Raw genomic sequence first — 25,977 nt, 5'->3', positions numbered from 1 at the left:
ACGGAGTTCGTTCACCTGTCTGCAGCGCTCCCGGTGTTGGGAGTCATGATTGTGTGTGGGCACCACACACCTTCCAAGAATCTGTCTGTGATGAATCCCCACCCAGCCTCCGTCTCTCACATCCTCTCATCAGTCGGCTGTCATCTTCTACCCCTCTGTATCCTACCAGTCCCTCACCTCACCCTCAGCCCACCATCAGTGATGTGGTTTCACTGTAGGTCTGCCAGTCTCCATCGGCTCATGGCCGGAGGATCCCTTATCTCTGGCACTGTCCGTTGGCCCCCTGGAATCATCAGCCTTTCCTCCAGCATGGCTTCTCCCTCCATCCGCTCCACTGTGGGCCACATTCTTGGCTGCAGTCTGGGTCCTGCCTGACTCTGCCTGCTCCTGCTCCCTCCTGTCTACTCCCTGGCGCCTCCATCCATTTGATCCACCCTTGCTCCTCCCGATTCCTCTGTGGCTCCTCCCTCCGTCTGATCTGCCTTGGTTCCTCCTGATTCCTCCATAGTCACCACCCTGGCCATCAGCCTTCCTTCCTGCCGGCCCTTTGCCGGCCCTTGTAACATCTCAACCCTACTCTTGTGTCCTCCTGCTAAGTCCCACTCCATCCTCTGTCTAACTTCTGTTGACCTAGTTTCCCCTTGATTACTTTAGTTAGTTCACCTGTGTTTTGTCATTAGTCCTTCATTTGCCTGTGCATTTTAATGGCACTTTTCCATTGCATGGTATGGCTTGGCACTGCACAATACATTACAACAATCATGTTGCAAGTTCAACGTTGCATGCAGGTTCTAGTGATGATTTTCTCCGGACAATCAGTGATCAGCAGGGTATACACATCACAATTTGGTAATGGTACGACTTGCTTGGAAACTTCAAATACGCCCCGCAGAAGAACTCCGGGAAATCTCAATTTGCTGCTGAATAAACAGAAGATTTAACTGCTTTCATTAATTTAGTGTGACTAATAAACACACAACAATATACAGTATGTTGTATCTGAGTTTGTCTTATTATAATATTTATTATAATAAAGTATATAATAATGCAATGCTTCATCACTGCTTAGAATACTATGAAATAATTTGCCTGCCTTATATTCTGTGTAAGAAGCCACAGCATTTCAAAGAAGGATTTACTTTAAACACTTGACTCACGTTATGAAGTGAGTTTGGAATAAAAACATGTTATTAAATGTGGTATTTTGTGGTATCACTCAATGTGGCTAAAACACATAGTAAATAGAAACCTTTGACTCAGGGTTGCCAGGTTTTCACAACAAAACCTGTCCAATTGCTACTCAAAACATGCCCAAAACTATCTCTATCAGGACGAGAATCTATCAGTATCGATTGGATATCTGTGTAATGTAAATGCAATCTAGCCACCGTATCTGCATTCACAGGTTGAAATCATATAAATCCCCTTCCACTTCCTCTAATACATCTACTGTATCTGAACAAGTGGAGAATGTCGCTAATGGTTGACTGCTGATAGAAAAAGTTAGGATGGTATCACACTCTCATGGCAATTTTTGGCGGCTAACTTGTATGAAATTGTTCACTCTCATTCATAGGTTTGAATGTTTTCATGCAAATCAAGTCACACAAATTCATATGAAACTGACACTCATAAGATTGGGCTGATGATAGAGTTCAATTACTTTCAATATTTTAACATTACTGGAGGGTTTTAGAAAGAGAAACATGTTCATCTGCTGGGTAACTGTCTTAGATTTATCCAAACTCATCACATAACGAAGAGAATGGGAAGAAACAGATGAGGGGAAGCTCTATAAAGGTAGTTTCATTTTGCATTCTAAAATTAAATAATATACAAAACACCTATTTTATGTGTCAACAAGGAGAGAAACAAAAAGGGATGTTTTTCACATTTTGTAAATATGCAACACTAATTTTCTTCGCCTGGGAAGGTTTTGCTAAAAAAAAAAAGTCAAAGAGCTTCTGAGAGCACAAACAAAGAGGAGTGATGGTTACAAGAGTAAGATGACATTATGAAATAAATGCATAACTGGCGTCAGCAGAAATTTGTTTGTGAATTAAGAACTGGGAAAACTTCAAACACTTGGTACTTAATTTTAATAAATCCTATTAACTACAATACCAATGCTTGAGAGTTTTTTATTATGTAAAACACTTTAAGGTAATATGAATATGAAGTAATGAACAGAAGCTTGTCTTTGTGCATCAACTCTTTAAAGATCTAGCAAATCACAAACACAAATGTAAAAACAGAGAACAATTTATGGTCACTTAATTCTACTTTTCTGAAAAAATAAAGTATTGTTTTTCTGAGAAACAAGAGCAAATTTGTTAATACTACTGTGGTAAAATCTCATGAGTTTCAATGCAAATAAAATTCTCATAACTGACCTTCATCATTATAAACCTTCTTAAACCTTTCAATGAGTCAAAGTTTTTTTTACATGATTCATGTAGTTTTAACCATCAACCTTTTAATTCTGTCATGTGCCCTGGTTAACAAATAAGCATCAGTAGGTACTAAATTCATAGTTCTTTAAGTAATCCATTATGTCTGTTTGAGTCAGCATGTAAGGTTGACTCCATCACTGAAAAAATTACCTGTAAATTTTAAAGTAAAATACTGGCAGCAAGGTTGCGAGCCAGTTACTGTAAATTAAACAGCTGAATTTTAGATTTAAACTAGTCATTAATTCCATAAGCTTTAAACGATATTAAACTGCATAATGTCAGACTCTGTTCCCTGTTTTGTGTGTGTTCCTGTCCCCATTGTGTTCTTTCCAGGTGTTCCCCGTTTGCATTAATTTGATCCCAGGCGCATCTCGTCTTCCCATTGTCTTGTCCTGTGTATAAATAGTGTTCCAGTTTTCAAAGTTCCTGTGTTTACCCTTCGTGATTATAATAAAATTCCATGTTGAAGAAATTTTCTGCACTTTACTCCTCGCACCTGTGTAGCGTGACGCATAAAGTGTTGAATAAGGCATAATTCACCCATTATTTCACAAAACAAAAATAATAATTTTATACTTCCTAATCTTGAAAAACAGGTCAAAATTAATTTAGTATATAACTTTCAAATTTGCATGAAAGAAATGTCATAAACAGTGTATTTAGCATTATTTGGAATGAAATGTGTATATATATATATATATATATATATATAATTGCAACCTATTATAGTGAATGACAGATAGAGGGATGATCTTGTTGTGTGTGTGTGTACTTCTTACATCTCAGAAATTCAAATGAAAATCCTTCACTTTGCAAAGAAGAGTGGCAATATGTGTCACTTCAACCCGTTTCTTCTGTAGCATTTGCCCTGTTGTTTTCAATGGCACTTTACCTTTCAACTTTTGTCTTGCTGCCATGTCCACTCTGTCCAAGCATGGCTGCATCGAAAGACATGTGGAGTGTTGCCAAGAACATAACCAAACCGCCAACACTAACTGTATGCAATATAACTGTTATAAATATACTTCATGAAAGTGGTCCTGATTTAATCATGTTTGTAAAATCTGACCATATTTTAGAGCAATGTTTCTCTAAAATTTTAGATGTCCCACTAATTAAAACACCTTATTTAACTAATTAGCTTTCTAGTATTAAACAGGGAATGATCTAAATTATTCACCCCCCCTCAAAAAAAAAAAAATTATATGTCTTGAATTCGAATTCTTTATGTTAAAGGCCTCAACATATATAAAACATAACAGGCTCTTCTGCTAAATCTCAGCGCCTCGAATCCAGGTGATCCCTCCTCCCTGAGTCGATTGTTTCAGGACAGGCGGTGCCACCTTCCTGCAAAAAGAAGACCGCTGTTGGGGCTTCTCTACCGGTCCAACATGCTGCTAAATTGTTCATTGATCATTGGACTTTTCTTAATGATGTGGAAACAAGATTATTCTCTGGTTACCATTAACGGAACCATGTTTTTTGTTTGTTTGTTTGTTTTGTTTTGTTCATTTTTTTAAATAGTAAAACCAAGGTTAATATTTTCCCCAGGATTCATGTAAAATGTGTAAAATTTACATGTGTAATGTGTCTCTCAAATTATCTGCAGACCCTCAAGTACCCTCTTCCACGGGTCAATTTAAAACTCTTCACGTGGATAATATTTAGATGACAAAGACATAAATGAAGTGATATTGACTGAACACATAATTTTGTATATCTGCCAGGAAAATAAATGCAAACGTGAGATTGGGCAAAAACAAAAAACAAAAAAACAAATGTTATATTGAGCAGATTGGTAATGTTTCATTTGACCTTTTCTAGATCGCTTTAAATGAGTAACCATATGTTCTTGGCGTGATATTATTTTCAAAATCAGCAGTTACAACCCAAAACGGCAAGAAATAGCAGTGAAAAATGCATAAATGTGCTTCTTTTGAAAGTCTGGCAACACTATAAAGTTTCAGAAAAAAGTAATGTCATGAGTATCTAAACTTAATTTGCAATGACTCCAGACAGTGTTTATAGTACTTTATGGTACCCTGTAGTCAATGGGGAAAACTATGACTCTAATTACGTTATTCTTTTTACGTAAAACACATCAGGGTCTAAGCTAATTGCAGCTTTCAAGTTGCAAGCTGTGGAATTTTGTACATTCACTGAAAGATCTGGATATTTTGCTGGACTCCAGTGCATGGTCTCTTATAGAAAGCCTCAACAGGGGGTCTGTTTCATGCGTCACAGACCTCTAGAATGTGCTGCCTCTCATGAGTAGCAACATTATGTTCCAAAATTAAAGATAATACGGTTTCTGTAAACCTCAATTGCCCCAACAGCATAGCACAGATTCAGAACACATATTGCATAGTGCGAGTTAAAAACATCAGTTATCATCATAAAGGAGTTCATAAAAAGTGAATTTTCACAAACATTGACAGCAATATTGGATAAAAAGATTTTCATTCCATGTAAAAATCATTCAAATGGAAATGGAAAAAGTGTGCACTGTTGGTAAGAAATGGTTGCTGGAGTTCAAAATTGATTACTTCCAGGTGGTTTTAGGTGGCATTTTAGATGAACGCTGCATCGTTATCTTAATATATATATAGGATAAATATAAGGATAAATATAAAAGGAAATTCTTGTAAGATACATTTGACATTTCTTAGCATAAAAAAGTAGCTATATGTGGTTTTATTAACAAAGTTCGGGAGAAGCACGATCAGATAATCATCCAATTTGGTACAGGTGCATCTCGTTTAGCTAATCATCTTATAGCACGCACGCGTATATATATCCAGTCTTCCTACCTCCTGCTCCTGTCCCACGACAGTTTTTCGGCATATCCGCCGAACACCAACAAACGTCATCGGTCAGCTGCTCTTCTCGCCAAGCCACACGTTGTGGCCAAAAGCTCGTGCAAATCCTTGAGCTCGCCTCACTCGGCAACACGATTTTCTCGCCAGGACCGGGCTCTATTATAATGCTGGATCGCAGCCGTGCTCCAGTTCTCCCCGCAGTAAACCTCTCTCGCTTTTTCAGCCGTGGCGCAGTTCGATGCTGCCTCCACTAGCGGCGAAGACCGTGCGTTGTTGTAGTGGCATGTCGTTCGTGAAAGAATCGTTTTTTTCGAATGAATCTTCTAGGCGAACGAATCGTTCTCGGTTTACACTCATTCATGAAGAATTTTTCAGAGTTGTCATCCACAATGAGCGAGTTTCATATGAGTCTCAGAGATCGAGAGCTCTCATTCGTGAACGAAAGGACTAAACCGGTATACATGTCGAGTTGATTAAACAGATACATGTCGTTCGTAAACGCAAGGAACTCTTATCAATTTTGTTAAGATGAGAGTAAACCGGGTCAGTTAGCCATTTAGCATGTCAATCTTGCAAAATGTAAAGCGCAGTTATAGGTACTGTGCACATATTGTTTACATATTTAGCATACAAAAGATAAATTCCACGTTTAATCCCCGATTTATGAACGTGAATATATAGATCAATATATGAACCGTCTGACCAAACAATTAAAATGCTAATCATGCAAGAAAACCTCGTGATTTGCTCATCTGAACAATTTAAATAGACGTTATATATAGAATGCGCTTATGAAGACGCCAAAATTTGTTAAACGGCGTTATGACTTAACTCTGTCCGATGACGATGCCACTTTTTAACCACGAAGCAAAGGCTTTCTGCAGAGTTGTCATCCACACCGAAATGTCTAAAGACATTACATTTGCTTTACTGTGCATGTTTAAACCTCACTGAGATGATACAGACATAAGTTTCATGCAATTATTCCGGCAGGATCAATTATTTAGGGACATATTTCACCATTTACTGGCATGATTATTCAGAATTTTTCACGCTACTGCCTCGTGTTTGGCTGCAGAACAACAAGTGTGAGTAAAATTTCTATCGTCTTTTTAGGACTGTTATATGAAAAGCATGCAAAGTAAATGTCTTTAGAAATGGCTTGAATTTGAATTACTGCAATTAACGTTACTGCTATAGACATGTCTATTGGTACAATGGTTTATAAAACTAAACATGCTACATTGTTTCAAAGCCTCTATTTTCACAGTCCATACTACAACAGGAAAACAGCATCCCAAATTTATCTGCTCCGGAGGCTGTTTAAAAGGGCCCGAAGGCCAAAACAAGAGGAAAAGATGCTTTTCCAACAGGACTGTATTAATTCAGACAAGGTTTGAGCAATTGTCAAATCAGCCAACAACTACAGCAGCCAAAGCAAGCATGAAGCTACTTTTACTTGCAACACGGGCCTGCACATCTCAGTATTTCCATCCTGTTACTTCTGCTAGCAGTGCAGGCTACACAGGTTCTTCAAGACATCACACACCCCAGCCCCTTCCCACGACCCACAGCTACAGCAGCTGAAGCAAACGTGAGGCCGCCTCCATTCGTAAACGCGCCCTCAACTCTTCCGCTCCCTCATGCTACTAACCATTTTTCTGTTCAGTGGCCTCCAGCTCCAGATTTGCCAGAAGGCAGAGGGTACCAAGACCTATTATTGGTCAGGCCGATTATTTCATTTATTTATATATCTATCTCGAACCCTCTTCAGCCAACCCCTCTAACGCCAGCTCATCCCCTTTCATTAAAACTCCTAATCTACCATAGCTAACTCTCCTAACATGCCCTATCTATCTGTAATGGTCAATCCTCACTTCAGCCATCCTTCCGCAGGAGCTTTCTCTGTATCTCCCCACCGCCGCAGCATTGTCCGCTCCCGCAGGAGCCTTCTCTATATCTCCCCACCGCCGCAGTATTGTCCGCTCCTGCAGGAGCCTTTTCTGTTTTTTCCTCACTGCCGCAGCAGTCTCCGCTTCCGCAGGAGCCTCTACCTATATTTCACCACTGCCGCAGCAGTGTCTGCTCCCGCAGGAGCCTCTACCTATATTTCACCACTGCCGCAGCAGTGTCTGCTCCCGCAGGAGCCTCTACCTATATTTCACCACTGCCATAGCAGTGTCTGCTCCCGCAGGAGCCCTTTCCATCCTTCCCTACTGCCGCAATTCTCGCTGCCGCAAGAGCCTCAAAAATAAATAAATAAATAAATAAATAAATAAATAAAAATATATATTTTATGTCCATTCTCCAATTCAACCTCATCAGGCTCGCTTTTGTCTAACTCCGGAACGCCCAATCTAAATTCACGATGGACCCTCATTTCATCAACGACTCTGGTAAAAAAAAAAAAAAAAAAAAAAAAATTAATCGAGTAACAAAATGTGTTGTTGCTTAATTATACTGATGTGCGCATGCACAGTAAATCTGATGGGTAGGATAAAATGTCAGGACCCCGGACCTTTATTTAGTCGGGTTGACGTACCTTTTCAGTTCTGTGTATGTGATGTGACGCTAGTTTTACTTAAAGTCAAATGCTCATGAACTGACTGTCAGAGCAGTTCTGGAGATGTTGTTCATGTGTTCAAGTCCTCATTTAGTGAGACAGCAGACGCAGAAATTACCGTGAGAGTAATGCGCGCTTCAGTGTGTGTGTGAAAAAGGAAGTCGCGCTCCTGCTCCATTCATTAACAGAGACACACAGAACATGCAGGATTTACATTTAAACACTGTTCCGTCTTAATATTTAGAGATATTAATTCGTGAATCGGATGTAAGTGCAATTACCTATTTTGATTAATTCATTCAAAAAAAAAAAAAAAAAAAAAAAAAAAAAAATTGCGAAAGAACCCGACGTGAGATTTAGAATAAATTAAAAGAGGCTTCGAAGCAGAGGAATTTGCCTACATCATTTTTTGTAATCGCGTTACTCGAGGAATCGTTTCAGCCCTAATCTTAAGCAGCTCAAAAGGGGCCTCTCACATAATCCGATAGATGCCCTCGGTTGTTGTTCATCAGACATTAAAAAAAAAAAAAAAAAAAAAAAAAAAAAAAAAAAAAAATTTATATATTCCTCCTTAAATCATGTTGTGTACTTGAATAATAGAAGCCTCTCAGTTATCGTTTCTTCGGCCAAAGTAAGGGCCCTCCAGCCATCGTTACAATCTCCTTGCCTATTTCAGCATCGGACAGGGCTCTCCCTTCCGGTGCAGCTGGGCAGTGGCTCCCTTCGGTCGCAGTGTGAGCCTTTCATCTGTCATTGAGTTGCGCTGCGCGCTCAGCGGCAGATGGGGGTATCCCTCCCGGTGCAGCAGAGCCACAGGCCCCCTTCGGTCGTTGTGACAGCCCTCCATCCGATGCATCAAATTAAGCCGCTTATACAGTCGCAAGGGGGACTCTCCCTTCCGGTGCAGCAGAGCCGCAGCTCCCTTCGGACGCAGCGAGAGTCCCTCCATCAGTCGCGTTTTCTTGCCTACTCCGTATCGGACGGGGCTCCCCTACCGGTGCAGCAGACCCACGGCTCCCTTCGGTCGCAGGGTGAACCCCCCGTCTGAGTTATGTTGCATGCTCAAGGGCGGACCGGGATCTCCCTCCCGGGGGAACACAGCCGCTGGCTCCCTTCGGTCGCAGCAGGAGCCCTCCATCCGATGCATCAAACCGTTCCTCGAATCTTCTTGCCTATTCTGCATCTGATGGGGCTCTCCCTTCCGGTGCAGCAGACCCACGGCTCCCTTCGGTCGCAGGGTGAACCCCCCGTCTGAGTTATGTTGCATGCTCAAGGGCGGATAGGGTTCTCCCTCCCGGGGGAATAGAGCTGCTGGCTCCCTTCGGTCGCAGTGAGAGCCCTCCATCAGACGCATCAAGCCATGCCTCGCTTCGCAAGGGGGACTCGCCTTTCCGGTGCAGCAGAGCCGCAGCTCCCTTCGGACGCAGCAAAAGTCCCTCCAACAGTCGTATTCTAGTTAGCGTCAATCAGGGCTCTCCCCTCCGGGGCAGCACTCCTGCTGCAGAGTTGCGTACCCCCTACGGAGGCTGGGAGAACCCTCAGAGGCAAAAAACCGTGCCTCCATAAACCCGCAATGGGGGACTCCCCCTTCCGGTGCAGCAGAGCCGCAGCTCCCTTCGGATGCAGCGGGAGTCCCTCCAACAGTCGCGTCTCTTTGCCTTCTCAGCATCGGACTAGGGCTCCTCTTCCGGTGCAGCAGACCCACAGCTCCCTTCGGTCGCAGTGTGAACCCCCCATCTGAGTTATGTTGCATGCTCCACGATGGCTAGGGATCTCCCTCCCGATGGGGTACAGCCGCTGGCTCCCTTCGGTTGCATTAGGAGCCCTTCATCCGACGCGCCAAACCGCGGCTCGAATCTCATTGCCTATTTAGCATCTGACGGGGCTCTCCCTTCTGGTGCAGCAGACCCACGGCTCCCTTCGGTCGCAGTGTGAACCCCCCGTCCGAGTTATGTTGCATACTCTATGGCGGCCAGGGATCTCCCTCCCGATGGGATACAGTCGCTGGCTCCCTTCAGTCGCAGTGAGAGCCCTCCATCAGATGCAACAAACCGCGCCTCGTACTCAGCCGCAAGAGGGACTCTCCCTTCCGGTGCAGCAGAGCCGCAGCTCCCTTCGGAGGCAGCAAGAGTCCCTCATTTCTTGATATCTGGCATTGTGCTCCTCCCATAAGCGGCATGGAGGGCTCGCTGGTAAGACGTTGCGAGCCGCAGCTCTCGTCGAACACTGCACGGGCTCTCCAGGTCGCTCTGCATTTTCTTCCCAACACGCATATTTTGGGGGGCAACTAAATTTTATCTCTCTGGCTGCTGTCCTATGGCTTTAAGCTTCTTTTGGGGAGTTATTTGGGTTCGGGCTATGCTCCGGGCCCGGACCCCTCCCCCAGGACAGCACGCCAAAATATGCCTACTATTTGCCTTCAGATTAGATGTAAGGGTGAACTCGTGAAATGTGGTTTTATTAACAAAGTTCGGGAGAAGCACGATCAGATAATCATCCAATTTGGTACAGGTGCATCTCGTTTAGCTAATCATCTTATAGCACGCACGCGTATATATATCCAGTCTTCCTACCTCCTGTCCCACGACAGTTTTTCGGCAACCCTCCTCCACCCCAACTCCTCACTTCTAATCTATTTATCCCAAATTGGGATAGGGGGAGTTATTTGGGTTCGGGCTATGCTCCGGGCCCGGACCCCTCCCCCAGGACAGCACGCCAAAATATGCCTACTATTTGCCTTCAGATTAGATGTAAGGGTGAACTCGTGAAATATAGGTAAAAAATGGACAAAATCATTGGTGTGGTGACACGTCATGTTGATGCATCCTTGTTACAGTTTAATTTCACAAATAAGTAATGAGTAGCACTAATTAACAACATTACCGTATATATATATATATATATATATATATATATATGTACCGTATATATTCAATGTTAAGTTTGGTTTACTTTGGTTTAGTGTTAGTCGCTAGCATTTATTTACACTTATTACTATAATAAATACATGTAACGTTTAACAATAACACTTTAGTCTTATCTTAGATTTTACCACCACACACTCTTAAAAATAGTTTCAAAAATGGTATCTTCACAGCAATGTAATCAAAGATACATTTTGGTTTCCTTAAAGAACCTTTCAGTGAAAGTTATTAAAATTTAAATAAAAATTCTTAGTGTAAAGAATATTTTAATCTAAACAACCTTTTTCCAATACAAAAAACCTTTTGTGCAATGGAAAGATTCCATAGATCTTAAAGGTTCTTTATGGAACCATAGGTGCCAATATATTTTTAAGAGTGTGTAGACAAGTTTAATGTTCTCAAAAGAGCTCTTCTTGTTTTGGGAACAAGGGTTAAACAACACTCATATACACACTGAGCTGATCTTCAGCTTAGACCAGGTACATTGTATGGAGATGTTATAGACCAAATAACACTGTACTATAAACAGACATCATATAGCAACATTAACACATCTTTTTTAGCTACTGTATGTACTCTGTTGTTTGACCAGTCAGAACTGCTGGTTGATTTACAGCCAGTGTGATGGCCCAATAGGGAGGATCACTAGTGACCTCATAGAGCTTGAGCTGACCTCTCATAATGTAATCTAGACAGCTGCTGGATTTATCCAAGGCCTTATAACAGGGAAGAGAGGCTGGCACGGCAACAGCGAGGTGTGTGGCACTGCCAGCCCTGCGTACGTATGATAATCAGCCTAACATGTGCACTTATGGTGGCATCCATGGTTCTGTCTTCACATTCTATTTATGGTATGAACTATCAACGACATGAAGCCCAAGAAGTTGGGTTTCCCTCTGGTCCAGTTGGAATAATCAGCTAGAAATATCCTAGCATATCCTTGAAATTGGTCTCTCTCTGATTGCTTTAACATATTGAGACTATATTTGGCCAGTGCATCTGACATTGCCTTCTGATCAAGTTTCAATCAGATTGAAATATGCATTAAGATAAACTTTGATGTCTTTCATTTTCTACTGCAAAACTATTCCTGTATTTGAATTGTTTTGCAAAGGTATTTGCATTGTCAAAATAATTGTTCTGTTAGTGGTGTCTTTTATTAGACAGAGATGGCATAATATCATTTAGACTGTGAAATAGACATGTGCCGGTATTCGGTAATGCGATATATCACGGTAATGAATATGCACAATATTGTTATCCTGGCTACTTTGAAATACCTGATTAATTATATATTACAAATTATTCCGAATTTGGAATGCCTTTTATGAATACTAGTCCCCTCAAGTGGTCAAAATGCACAACACCGCTGCATGCTGCTTGAAAGAGCATTTGTGCACTGATGTAAACAAGCACGCATGAGAAGACGCACTGAATGAAAGCACATTCATTTTCTGACAGCAGATGGCACTAAACTGCAGAAAATGCAGCACTTACCCTGGAAACCCCATAAATAAAGCAGCTGCACTACTTTCTAAAACATATTTAAATAATTTGAAATAGCTGTTCCAACCTGTCCTCCATCCAATACGCTTGTATAGGTCGTTTGTCCAAATCCCTGAAATAAGACCCATCAGAGCGTATACTACAATTGTGCCCCTATCGGCAAAAGGTCGTTTTCATATTAATGTTTTGTACTCTTTTATTTGCCATCTGGTTAGCGTTTCGTGTAGCTCAGTTAGTAAATTATTGTGTTATACCTTGATATGTAATCATGCCATCATGGGATCGATCCCAGGGAACGGATGTGCACGAGAATGTATATGCTCAATAAATCATAATTTAGCATGATTTCTGTGAGGGTTAGGTTTAGGGGTGGGGTTAGGTGTGGTCATTCTAATAAGCCACCCAGTAAAATATGTAGGAAATACTGTGAGATTGGTGTAAAACGCCCACACATTGCATTTAAATAAACGTGCGTTTTGATTGGTAATGACGTTATAAGTCAATTCATGACGACAGACGCAACGCGATACTGTCATTATTTTTACGCCCGCTAGAGGGCGCTTAACTTCAAACATAAATATAGGTCATTATAAATGCTTGCACAAACGACCTATATGGTCGTTTTCTGTTGGAGGACAGGCTCAGCTATTCGGATGTTTATTTGCTATGATGTTCATCAAAGCGCCAAATACTTAAGGAGGCTATTTAATGGGCTATTTATTTTTTCATTTTAACTGGACTACAACATGCCCTAGATATTGTTTGAAAGTGATTTGATTCTTTATTGTTCATCCACACTTTAATTAGGGCTTCATTAGTTAACAGTAGTTAATGAATTGGTTAACATAAACTGCCAATGAAAACCTTATTTAACCTGTTAAATGTCACCCCGTCCCGTATACTGGACGCCTACGTTGACTATACTATATTACAATCAAATTTAATCAAATCTTGACAAACTATATATCGTTGGAAAGGTCTAAGACTCCCAAATATATATTATACCAATATTTTCTGTTAAAAATTATGTAGGAAAAGTAATAGATCAATTTATGACAAGAGTGCACCCTCAGAAATCTACATTACAAAAGGAGCTTTGACCTTTGATTAAAAAAAAGACTTCCTCATTGCCTTTTTCTCTATCACATTTCATCAGAAGCTATATATCACTTGAAAACATAAAATCTCAAAATTCATCCTTTAAAACCCATTTTAAAATCAGACATTGCAATACCATGTAAATGGCACATCAAAATCATGTTACAAAATGTTTTCAGTCGTGAATAATAAAGATTTAGGTTTGTATCATGCACATTCAAGTCTATCTTCAAAAACATGAGTGACAGTTAACAGGTTAACTTGTTATACTGTAATATGACCACTTTTTTTAAACTTAATTTCAATGCCATGATACCGTGATAAAAGCATGAGCAATTAATCACAACAGGAAAATTTTATAAGGGCATATGCCTACTGTGGAATAAGCATTAATCCTGTAAGTTTTGTTGTACAGAAAGTGTATATGAAGGGAAGAAAATCATTAGCAATATAGAATGGTCATGGCTTTTTTGTAGCCTAATTATAAACTATATCCCCTGGAAATAATAGTCACAGCCAGGGATAAGTGACGCCTCCTTTAGCAATCTGATCATGGAAATTCTAGTGTAAACCGATGGCCGGCATAAGATTTCTTCTCCTTAGCCATAAGGAAATCTTAGTACCCATGGGAGAGACAGATGAGAATGGGCAAATTTGAAGCAAACAGGTGTTGGGACTCACCATCTCACTGTAAACCATCAGCCGCAGTGACGAAAGCCTTCCAGAGTTTCCTACTATTCCTTTACTCTGCACTAAGCAACTGTACACTGTCACACACAGGCCTCTGCTTATAGCCCGAAGGATGTAGAAAAGCCAGGGTGGGGCAGAGAAATCCAGAGGACATGATGGAAAGCCAAGACATACAAAAATTATTGTTTTCTTTGCACATATTCAGGCAAAACTCAAATATAGTATTCTGTGGGTCTGTAGGTAATCTATAAGAAAAAAATAATTACTGTTGCTCAACAGGTAAAGCAACAGCAATGCTAAGGTCACAGATTCAATTCATAGGGAACGAATGAAGTGAGTAGTTAAAAGAAAGTGTCAAGTGGTTCTCATACTTTCAAGACGACCTAATCACCATCTTACAAAAGCCTAAGAAAGTCTAATGGTGGAATGACCTTAAATTCGAAACACATAGCACAAGAACTTGGTTCAACACAGCTTGATGTTTGCAAAAATTTGAGTAGCACTTAAATTACAACATTATAGAAATCAAAATAGTATTATTTAATTCGGAATGAAAGGCACAGAATGGATTTTTAGGGCATGGATGATTGAAATAAGGTGCTGCTTGTCCAAAATGTTACATTCAGAACATGTTCATTTCTTGTTTGATCACTTTGAACTTTGCAGTGTATAAACTGTATAGATCAGAAATGCTGATCATTAGCATATGTTGTGTTTTGGATGGGAAGCTAGTGTGCTAGTCAGTATCCCAAAAGGCTTTAGAACTAGAACTTTAAAACAATCAATACGTTCTTCATCACCAAGCATGGTATTTTGGGTGGACCGTCTTTTGCTGACACGTTGGTTTACGTTCTGGTCTAAGATGATATATGTTTACTTTTACTTACGAGTGTGCACTGTGAAGTACTGGCTTATAGTGCATTATGTATTTATAGTGCCTGATAATGTGTTGCCCCTTCCAAAGGGGGAGTTTTCCAATAAATAGGAGCACAGGACTAACTCCTCCATCTCTCTTTCAAGAACCAAAGGTGCACAGCACATCACTGCACAGGACAGGCAAGGCTCTTCTCTTCTCTTCTCTTCTCTTCTCTTCTCTTCTCTTCTCTTCTCTTCTCTTCTCTTCTCTTCGCTGTGTGTAGATGCTTATACCTTTGTCCCATCATCTTTTTTCCCCCAGTAATTCCACCTGCTTTAGCCTGTTGCTTTATTAACCTCTGGAAAGCTGCACTGATTTTGAAATCTTCAACTTCTCAATCTGCACTAAAATTTCAGAATCTTTTTTTTCTTCACATTTTCAGACTCTTTTTCTCATGTCATTGCACAGATGGTCTACTTTCAGGCATGAAATTTCCAATGCTTGTGAGTCAAATACTTTTCTCTGCACCATATTTTAATAGTTTATAGTGGTTTATAACATACATTACAACATAATAGAAATTATATAATTGCATCAGTCTTTTGTGGAAAGCATTTTAAAATTGACATTATGATTACATAATGATTACAGAAGCATATACGAGCATTTGTATTTTGTCTGTATTGTTTAATGGATGTGGTGTCCATCCTCTACAGTAGGTTTACGATGTTATACCTCAAAAATAATTTTATTACTGGTATGAAAAGTTTGGTTGTCTTTTTTTTTTTTGGTTCCTAGTTGTTATGGGGGGAAAATAAATGTGTCAGGCATCTCCACAGCCACATGCCATTCCTTTATCCAGTTATGGCTGAAAGGTTGCACACACAGAGGCCTTCTTGTAGTCTTTAATTAGCTGTACGTTTCACTTTATCACTTTTGGTTTCATTGGAAGTGGGTTGATTTGGGGCTTCATTGAGGTTCAAAAGTAATTCTCATGTCACAAACGATTCTCCAGCTATCCTGCTTTTGTCAGTCTTATTTAATCCCTTAATGTGAATATCTGTCTGTTGGAGACGTAAGAGACTGAGGAAGATATGTCTCTTTACTGAAAGTAAGGGACACACTGGGAACAGCTGGAACCACTGAGAGTTGTCTTGATCTGGTGCCCAGTGTTCATCAAAGAATCCATTCAAACACAACAGTGTAATCTGACAAGTTTTCACAGGACTGACTCCATTACCTTTCTGTAGGAGACATACATTACATAAAGGAGCCTATTAAGTTATTATGAAGGTCACAATGACTTCAAAGCACTTTTACCATAGTGAATGATTTGTAAGCTAACATTAATCTTGTTTGCATCACATAGCTGTATGGACTTGCTGTATAGATTTTCTGACATTGTAAACTTGCTCTGTAGCTCACCTTGTAGGCCTAAAGTTTTGCACTTGCGATGTGAAATACAAATCAATATACTTCATGAAAGAGCTCGAAGACTTGTAGAAGCAAGCTAAAATGCTATGGTTGCTTTAGAAAACGTTTTTTAGCTTATGTTTGTTTATGTTAACACCATTGGTTAGGTTTAGGGTAAACTTTAGTATACTGTATGTTAGACACTCAAAGGACATTATATTGCCAAACTGTCACAATTTGTCCAATAAATAACGTATTAAAACTTTTATACCTTCAAGAAAAGAAAATACGTACTTTAGTTAAAACTAAAGATTTTCCAACCTTTTTGAAAAAATAAACATAAAGTTCCAATCTTAATTCATAGGTAATTGTGGTTGACAACTGAAGTGAAGAATAGTTTACCAAGTTTAGTGAAGTGAATCTGCGAAACAAGCTTTATGGAGACTTTTGCTGTTTTTGAATGAGACTCACTGAGAAAAGAAGATACAAGTTTTGAGCTCAGAGTGGACTAGCATTGTGTGCACAAAAGCTAGTCTGGACACAGTTCTGACTGAGGGATAATGCAGGAATATTAGCACGGCATTAATGAGGGAGATATAACAGCTGGGACTAATACATTGGCATGCCTTCTGCACCTGCTTTAGAAAGTTTGCCTCATATAGTTAGCCTCTAGTAGATGTTAAGCACTGGTATTATAGGGTTACAAGTTAAGATTCATGCCTAACAATGGCATTTTCATTAACCTGTCTGCACCATTTAATACACGTTTATCTCTTAGGAATTGTTTAAATCCAAGATGGCGGAACGCTATGATTGCCACTTCTGCAAGGAGTCTTTGTTTGGGAAGAAGTATGTTCTGCGTGATGAGAATCCATACTGTGTGAAGTGTTATGAGAGTCTCTACTCCAACACCTGTGAAGAGTGCAAGAATCCCATTGGCTGCAACAGCAGAGTATGTTGATCTTCACACTGTCTACTTTCAAATACAAAATGTTTTAAAGATACAATCCAACCCTATTGAAAAAGCAATACAATTTAGTATATTGTAAGCATTTATTTTGTAAGTAATATACTTTAAATTAATATGTGCAAATTTTATGTGTTTACAGACACTTAATTGCAGGTTAACTGCAATTAAATCAAAATGTATTAGCCATAGTTTAAATGTATATTTAATGCAATTAGAGAGCTTTTTAAGTAAGACTTACGTACATCTTTACAATGTAATTTCACAATTTATTGCCTTTGACATATGTTTAAAGTGTACAGTTGAATGTACTGAATGCATTTATGACAAACTAAAATATTACTTTACAAATTAAAATATTTTAATTTAATTCCATTACTATTATAACTTGTGTGTCATGTATTTGCATAATACATTTGCAATTATATTAATGATTAAGTTAGTACATGTAAAATACATTTAATGTAACATCAAATAACACTAGTTATAATCAAGTACTTACATGGTTTATGTTAGTCAACAATCAAAATAAGTAAATTTTTGTGCACTTTTTAAAAGAATGCTTAAGTGTGTTAAAAACAGTCATGAAAGTGTATTTTCTTTAAGTTAAGTGGCCTTTTTATTATTAGTAGTATATTATTATATCTGCAAGTATAGTTTTTAAAGATTTCAAGTACACTACAAGTATGCATTCAAAGCAGTTCAATTCACTTCGTTTTCAAGAGTGGTCCAACTTAAATAGCAGTTAATATCTAGAAATATGCACTTTTCCCTTACTTCCATTTGAATGACAGTTCCAGCAGACTGTGCACTATGACTCAAAACTCAGTATCCAGAGTGAGTCTAGCGCTAATTTGACCATTTTTATCTAGTAACACTGTGCACAATGATTTGGAGCTTTGTGTGACCCTCTGACCCTCTGGTGGGGAATCATGGAGAATGAATGCCAGCTCATGCACTCTGGACTGAACCCAAAACCAAAAAAGAGGCCAGATGAGTTTTTCTGGAATTACCTGCACTCATTCACTTTGGTGATTGACACACAGACCTCCACTGCCATTTCAAAGATAAATTTAAACTTTTTATAACCTTTACTTACTATAAAAATATAACAGATAAAATGATGTAATTTCATATTGACATTATATCATTTCAATTTTCCATATGTTTGTTTATTATGACATTATAATAGGTACCCTTTACATTATTGTTCCATTTGTTATCATCGGTTAATAGACATTGAACTAACAATGCCGGTATCACTGTACAGCTTTAAATGTGAAAAAAGTATATATTGATTACAGAATAAAATCTGTAAAGTTATTGTAAAGGCAAACATCACTATTACTACTGGACTACTGTACACTGTACACACAAAAAAAATTGTCAGTGGTGTGCTACTAATAAATAACACTTAGGAACTAATATGTACACTTTTGTGTACCTTTAAGGTAAAAATATGCTCCTTTAGTGGTAAATAGAGTAAAAATGGACTGTGTTATGATGTCTTTTTGTACTTTTTGAAGAGTTAACATTTTGGTTGCGTGGATGAGCAAAAAAGATAAGTGTGCATGGAAGTCTTATGGGTTTAGAATGACAGAAAACTGATGAAAGTAAAATGTTCATTTTGGGGTAAATTAACCCTTTAAACTGCATGCTTCAAACATGTGCTATAAATGTAATTTATACCACAAGTTGTGCAGCTTGTTGAGAGGAAGTGTGCTATTGCATTAAATTTATGATTTGTTTTTATTTATTATTGCAGATGATAAAACAGGTGAAAAAAAATTCACCATATGCATTAAATGAGGAGTGATTAAAATAGAAAACACCCTAGCAACAGCATAGCACAGTGCTAAAAGCCCCTCAGGACACTTAAGCCTCAGAATAGTAATGCCCTAAAGACAATGTTTCATGATAAAAATAAAAATATCAAATAATACAGTGTATCATAGTAAATGTTATAGATGATATACGAGAACCATATAGTGACAATGATACTTTAGAAGTTCAATCCCAGCCCTTGCTGTAGACGAGTGGTGCTTCCGTGACTTTCTGTCATTAGTGTCCCATTACATGGTCATTAGTCCTGATGAGGAGGCTGTCACCGGTTTGGAGGACAGGCCTGGGTTGGGGCCACATCTGTGTGGCCCGTCCTTGGCCCAGTTAGCTGCTGCTACTCACTCTGGTCACAGGCAATCAGAATGACCTCATAGCACCTTGGGCCAGCAGTTAATAAGCACACACTCTCTCTCTCTCCAAATTGGCAGATAATTAAAGTACTGGTGTCATAGACTCATCCTGAGGCAATGTGTGCTCAGTGAGGACAGACTTTCACTAACGTATTCCTATTGGCAGATCACACTGCGATTGGTCACAGACACCAGCACCTGCGGCTCTCATTGGCGAGTAACCTGCTGCAAAGCTGACATTGAGGAACCCTCCCCTCTCACTCTCACTAACTTTTCAAAGGCTTAAAAAGAGCAATGAGGCCATGCACACTCTCCCTTAAACCCAAGTTTAATTCATGTGAGACAATGTACTGTAGGTTCGAACTGTCCTTACTTGTATGCACTTGTCCTCAGGATCTGTCTTACAAGGACCGTCACTGGCATGATGGCTGCTTCCACTGCTTCAAATGTCACCGTTCCTTGGCGGACAAGCCATTCTCCACCAAAGATGAGCAGCTACTATGTACTGAGTGTTATTCCAATGAGTATTCCTCTAAATGTTATGAGTGCAAGAAGACAATCATGCCAGGTAAGTGAAACATTTGCTTAACCTGTTCTTCACACATGTACTTCAGAAACCTGAAGGAAAGGTAAGGTTGTAGTTGTAGTGTTGGACAACATCTATTGCCATAATAGCAATACTTAACTTTACTATGGAGAGCTGAAAAAACTGAATGAATCCATTTAAAAAAAATAGTTCACCAATAAAGTGAAGTCATTTACTATTTTTTTTTGTCATCAGTTACAAACTTTGGCTCTTCAAAAAGTTAATAAAGACATTGTAAAAGTTGGCTAATTCACATTAATTGAATGGTTTAGTCCAAATCACATTTTGTGATAAACAGATTTAATATAAACATTAAAGGGGTGGTTGTTTGAGATTAAAAAATTTTAATCGTTAGTTAGTGTATAATGTTGCTGTTTGAGCATAAACAATATCTGCAAAGTTACGATTCTGAAAGTTCGATGCAAACAAAGATATTGTCTTTTACATTTCTAACAGTTTAATGCCTACAAAATCAGCTGGTAAGGACTACAACAAGTTATTTCCTTGATTTGTGACATAACAAACCCAGATAAACCCTGCAAAGGCCATGCTGCGCTGCTTTAGAGAAGAGGAAGAGAAAACGTCTCCGGTTACTGTCATAACCTCAGTTCCCTGAGACATTACGTCAGTTATTGATATATATGGGAACTCCTCCCTTCTCCACTTTCGCTGAAATTTTATGGGCTAGCGCCAGCTGGGGACAGCTGACCAATTGACGCGAAGCATGCAAATACTGACAGGTCGTGGGCTGTATAAATTGCATGGGCGTGAAAATTATGTCAGAATCACGACTGAATGCTAGCACAGCTGATCAAACAGCAACCACGGCGGCTAACGTAATGTCTCGTTCCCGCCTCTCAGGGAACCAAGGTTACGATAACTTGAGGCGGTAACTCAACATTATGTCAGCTATTGACGTATATGGGAACTGTATTAAATCCCACATGAGAGCAGTGAAGATAAGCCCTGAACGGGGTCAATCACACCCACACAGACACAAGAGCAGACACAACATAATGAGCACTCAAGCACAAGAGTTAAACAGAGTCCACAGCGTTAGCGGTGTCAACTGCATAAACCTATAAACCATAACACAGAGTTAGCAGCCTTGGTACAACACATGAAAGAAATTTAACTCACCAAAAGTACATGAGCCGCTACGGAGTGTACATCCAGCTTGGTGAATGTGTTCTGGGAAGACCAGCCAGCAGCAAGACATAAATCTTAGAAAGACATACCTCTAGACCAGGCCCATGATGAAGAAATTGCCCTCACAGAATGGGCTCTGATGTTGAGGGGACAATATTTCCCCTGGCATTAGTAAGCCAACACAATAGTGTCCACCATCCAGTGAGAAAGTCTTTGTTTTGAAACAGCACGTCCTTTAACACATCCACCAAAGCACACAAACAGCTGGTCCGATTGACGAAAGATGGCAGAGTGATCCACATACATCCGCAGAGCCCTAACAGGGCAAACTGCTGTCCGAGGATCAGCATCACTTGTGGCTGATGGCTCAGCAGATAAGGAGGGCAGGGAAACAACCCGTGCTCTAAACTCTATTGAGTGACTTCGGAACGTAACCTGGTCTCGGCTGGAAAGTGGCATAACAGTCGCCAGGTCCGAAACAGATGCAATCATCGAGATCTAAGGCTAGATTGTGAAGGACACAATCTCCTCTTTTCCCTGAGAAAACTGATTAACAGAGCGTGCTTTCCGATCGATTGCCCGTTTACCGGCGAACGATAAGCAGTAATATTGGCCACATACACCTTCAGCGTGGATGGCAAACTCCCGCAATCCAATCTGTGCTGTAGGAAGCTCAAAAAACCAGACACTAAACAGGTCCCCGGGTCAATACCAATGTCCTGGCACCATTTTGTGAAAAGTCCTCACTGCAGAGCGTAGAGGCACCCTTGCAGAATGTGCGCGTGCCTCTGTTAGCGTGCTCGCACTCGTGAGTGCAAAGCGTCCCGCTCATTTAGGATCCCCGCAATGGCCAAACATGAAGGTTCCATAGCTTGGGACTAGTGTGCCATATCGTGCCATTTTCCTGAGAGAGCATGTCCTTCCTGAGGGAGATTTTCCATGGGGGAGCCACCACTAACTCTCTCAGGTCCATGAACCAAGGCTGATTCGGCCAGTTTGGGGCCATGAGTATAACTAACGCTCTCTCCTCCCTGATTTTGCACAACACCATGTGCAGAGGGAACGCGTAAAACCTGGCTTACGGCCAACGCGTTGTCAGAGCATCTCCCGGCAGCGGGGAGTAATATAGCGAGAAGAACGTCTGACAGTGCTTGTTCTCACATGTAGCAAACAAATCCACTTCTGCCCTCCCGAATCGATCCCAAATCATTTGAACTGATCCTGGGTGAAGCCTTCACTCTCTTTGAGGAATCCCATTCCTTTAAAGGCATGTCTGCTCCACGGTTAAGGATACCGGGGATGTGCGCTGCTCTTATGGAGAGAAAGTGTTGGTCTGCCCACAACTGGAGACTCGCTGCCTGTTTGAATAGAGCTCTGGAACGCATGCCGCCCTGGCAATTTATGTACGAGACCACAGACATGTTGTCAGTTCGAATCAGTACATGTTGCCACTCCAATTTCGACCGAAAGGCTTGTAGGGCTAAAGACACCGTTTCCAATTCCAAACGGTTTATGTGCCACCTTCTCTGTGACTCTGACCACAGGCCTGAGGCAGGTATACCCAGGCACACGACTCCCCAGCCTGTAGTTTACCCGTCGGTCGAGACCATGGTACGCTGCATCACTATACCCAAAGGAACTCCTGTGCTGAACATATTCGGGCTGCTCCACAGTCTCAGAGTGCTGACGCAACTGTGAGTGACCATAATGTAAGCAGACTGAGAACTTCATGTCTCAGAACAGAAAGGTTTTGGGGCAAAGTCAGTGACGGGACCACGCTATTGAAGCGGGGAGGTCTGCGTTTGAACTGAAGAGAATATCCGTGCTGAATTATTCCCAATATCCACGGTGAAAAGCCCGGGATAGCCCTCAAAGCGTCCAGGAAGTGACACAGCAGACGCGTTTAGCTGGATGGCGTGTTTTGACCGGAGCCCCACCCCCGAGAGGCTAGCAGCACTGGTGGGAGGAAGTTGAGCATTGTGTGGTGTTGGCACTCTTGCGCCCCAAGCGAAGTAGGCCCAATTATACTGTATTACTGTATTATAGCTTTATTCGATATATGCCGCTGAGGTGAGGGGCGGGACTTTTAGAAAAGCACTAGAGGGAGTTTAGCTAATCACAACACATTGGGCTGGCTAACCAATCAGAGCCTGTCACCCCATAAACACAACCAAGCCAAGAAAAAAAAAAAAAAAACACAAAACCTGACCCACCCCTCAACACTCATCAAGCACAACAAACATGATGCAGCTCAATTGTTGTGCTTGACATGCAAGAACAAACCTTATTGGTTGTCACAGAGGCTCAAACATGCTTGGAGTGAACAAAACTCATTGGATATATTAACTTTTTTAAGTTTCAAAGTTTTGGTGGTATAGACTTTCTTTCAATGGAGGAACAGTTGGGTTTGTGTTAGTAAGAAGCAATTTGCATTATAGACTATAATGCTTGAATTTACAGCACCTTCATAAAATTAATAAACACATTTAAAAGCAAAAACACACTTCATCATTTTGTAGATGTAAAGTTAAAAACCATGAGGAATTTAATGCAGATAAGGTAAACACAAAATTTCCCAGTAATTTACATTTTGGGGTAAACTAACCCTTTAATAAATAGGCTATAATCAATCGTCTCTATAATCCAGCCAAGTTTGTTTGACTGTCTGCATTTTTCTATATTTCTCTCAGGCTCCAGGAAGATGGAGCACAATGGGAACAGCTGGCATGAGACCTGCTTTACCTGTCAGCGCTGTCAGCAGCCTATTGGAACCAAGAGCTTCATTCCTAAGGACAATAATAACTACTGCGTGCCCTGCTATGAGAAGCAGTTTGCACTGCAGTGTGTACACTGCAAGAAGGTAAGAAAAGCTGGAATGCAACATTTTGCTTTGAAGAAAAAATACTATACAACATCACACCTTTATCATTTCTTCTCAGCCAATCACCACTGGGGGCTTGACCTACCATGACCAGCCATGGCATAAGGACTGCTTCTTGTGTACTGGCTGTAAGGAGCAGCTGTCTGGCAAGCGCTTTACCTCTCGTGATGACTTTCCTTATTGCCTCAACTGCTACTGCAATTTGTATGCCAAGAAGTGTGCTGAATGCACCACCCCTATTAGTGGTATGAGCAACCAAAACATCTCCTTATCTTTGGAAAGTGCTTATCAGGACCAAATGGAACCAGTATAAACACGATTTATATATTTATTAAATGACATAAAAATGCAGGGCAGGGATTTGTTTTTTTTATCCGTCAGTTATTAATTGAATCCAAGACTTTATTTCTTTATTACAAAAAATACTATTATTATATATTTTTTCAAAATTCACCTTTTGTGTTTCATGAAAAAAAGAGAAAGCCCTATGAGTTTGGAATGACATAATGCTGAGTAAAAAAAAAAATGTGTTCCTTTCTCACCCCAGGAGCAGTACGAGTCTCATAGCAATCTTCTTGTCCACACTTTAGCAAATAATAATCATATTTCCCATGACATTATTGCTCTAGTGATCATGAGCTTTGTTATTTGCTAGTGTTATATCCTTTGCAGGTCTGGGAGGCACCAAATACATCTCCTTTGAAGAGAGACAGTGGCACAATGACTGCTTCAACTGCAAGAAGTGTTTGGTGTCCCTGGTGGGCCGTGGCTTCCTGACAGAGAGAGATGACATCCTGTGTCCTGACTGTGGCAAAGACATCTGATCAGACAGCATAGCACTGCAATTCCTAACGTTTTACTATTATATTAAATAACATTTATTCTTACAGTTAAATAGCGATCAAAGCTTAATATATTTGTCTAATGAAAGTTTTCTTTAGATAATGAACTTTAAAGAGGCCTGTGCATGCCAAGGCCTATTATTATAATATTGTGTCATGTTTTTGTGGCCAGGGTTTAAACCATGCCCTACTACAAAGAATCATATGTAGTGTGAAAATTATTATTTTCATTTTAGATATAGAACCATAAGGTGCAATGAATGTTACATCTTATAGTATAATTGCCTGTTTTGCTTTCTTTCTTTTTTTGTGACTAACATTTGCTTTTGACTCATCAATATTTCTCATTTATAGTTTATTTGAAGAACTTGCTGTAGCTCACAATATACTTCTGAATGAAAAAGACATTCACGTAAGATTCAGTACTGCTTGTAGGAGATCACTATAATAAAAAAAATGACTCACATTCAATGCATTTACTCTAAATATGCCTCAGCTGTTCTTTATTATCTTTCACTGAAACCCAAAACAGCATCTGTCATCATGCATCTGTCTCTGTAGCTTATTAAAAGCAACTTATGTTTATTCAAATCAAATCTTAATAGGGGTTCATTTCATTCAATGGGGAAAAAACATATATCATATTAATTAGTAATATTATTATAAGGTGTATTTATTCCCCATACCCTGGCAATAGTTGCTACTAGTATTGATGCCTATTTTGGCTTGTCCAGGACTATTCCTTTATCAATAAGATTACTTTGGCTGGTGAAATGATTAAGATATGTTTCCACCCTTTATTATTATTTACAAGTTTTGTGATTAGCCTTGTTTAAACAAATAAATAAACAATTTAGCAGTAATGTAAGACGATGTTGTAGTCACATGTTGGACCATCAGTGTAGATCATGAACCGAACGTTAAAACTGGATAACTGGGGAAGAAATTGGCTTTTGGCTCCCTCCTGTGGTAAAATGGTGAATAAAATTCGAATTTGTTATATGCAAAAAAATTGTTCGCTTCCCCAATCACGTAAAC

The 25,977-nt window shown here is 39.9% G+C and overlaps 1 protein-coding gene across 1 annotated transcript; it reads left to right on the top strand.

The window, feature by feature from the left end:
- Positions 1-15,379: 15,379 nt before the first annotated feature.
- LOC128015421 (four and a half LIM domains protein 2) lies at positions 15,380-25,120 on the top strand. The gene is made up of 6 exons (XM_052599241.1): positions 15,380-15,412; positions 17,101-17,274; positions 19,875-20,049; positions 23,907-24,076; positions 24,156-24,342; positions 24,770-25,120. The coding sequence occupies exons 1-6, from the start codon at positions 15,395-15,397 to the stop codon at positions 24,919-24,921; spliced, it is 876 nt and encodes a 291-aa protein (XP_052455201.1). The 5' UTR covers positions 15,380-15,394; the 3' UTR covers positions 24,922-25,120.
- The last annotated feature ends 857 nt before the right edge of the window (positions 25,121-25,977 follow it).

The sequence above is a fragment of the Carassius gibelio genome, chromosome A6 (genome assembly GCF_023724105.1).
Source record: "Carassius gibelio isolate Cgi1373 ecotype wild population from Czech Republic chromosome A6, carGib1.2-hapl.c, whole genome shotgun sequence".
In the NCBI taxonomy this organism is placed as follows: Eukaryota; Metazoa; Chordata; class Actinopteri; order Cypriniformes; family Cyprinidae; genus Carassius; species Carassius gibelio.
This window is presented reverse-complemented; position numbering and strand designations above follow the sequence as displayed.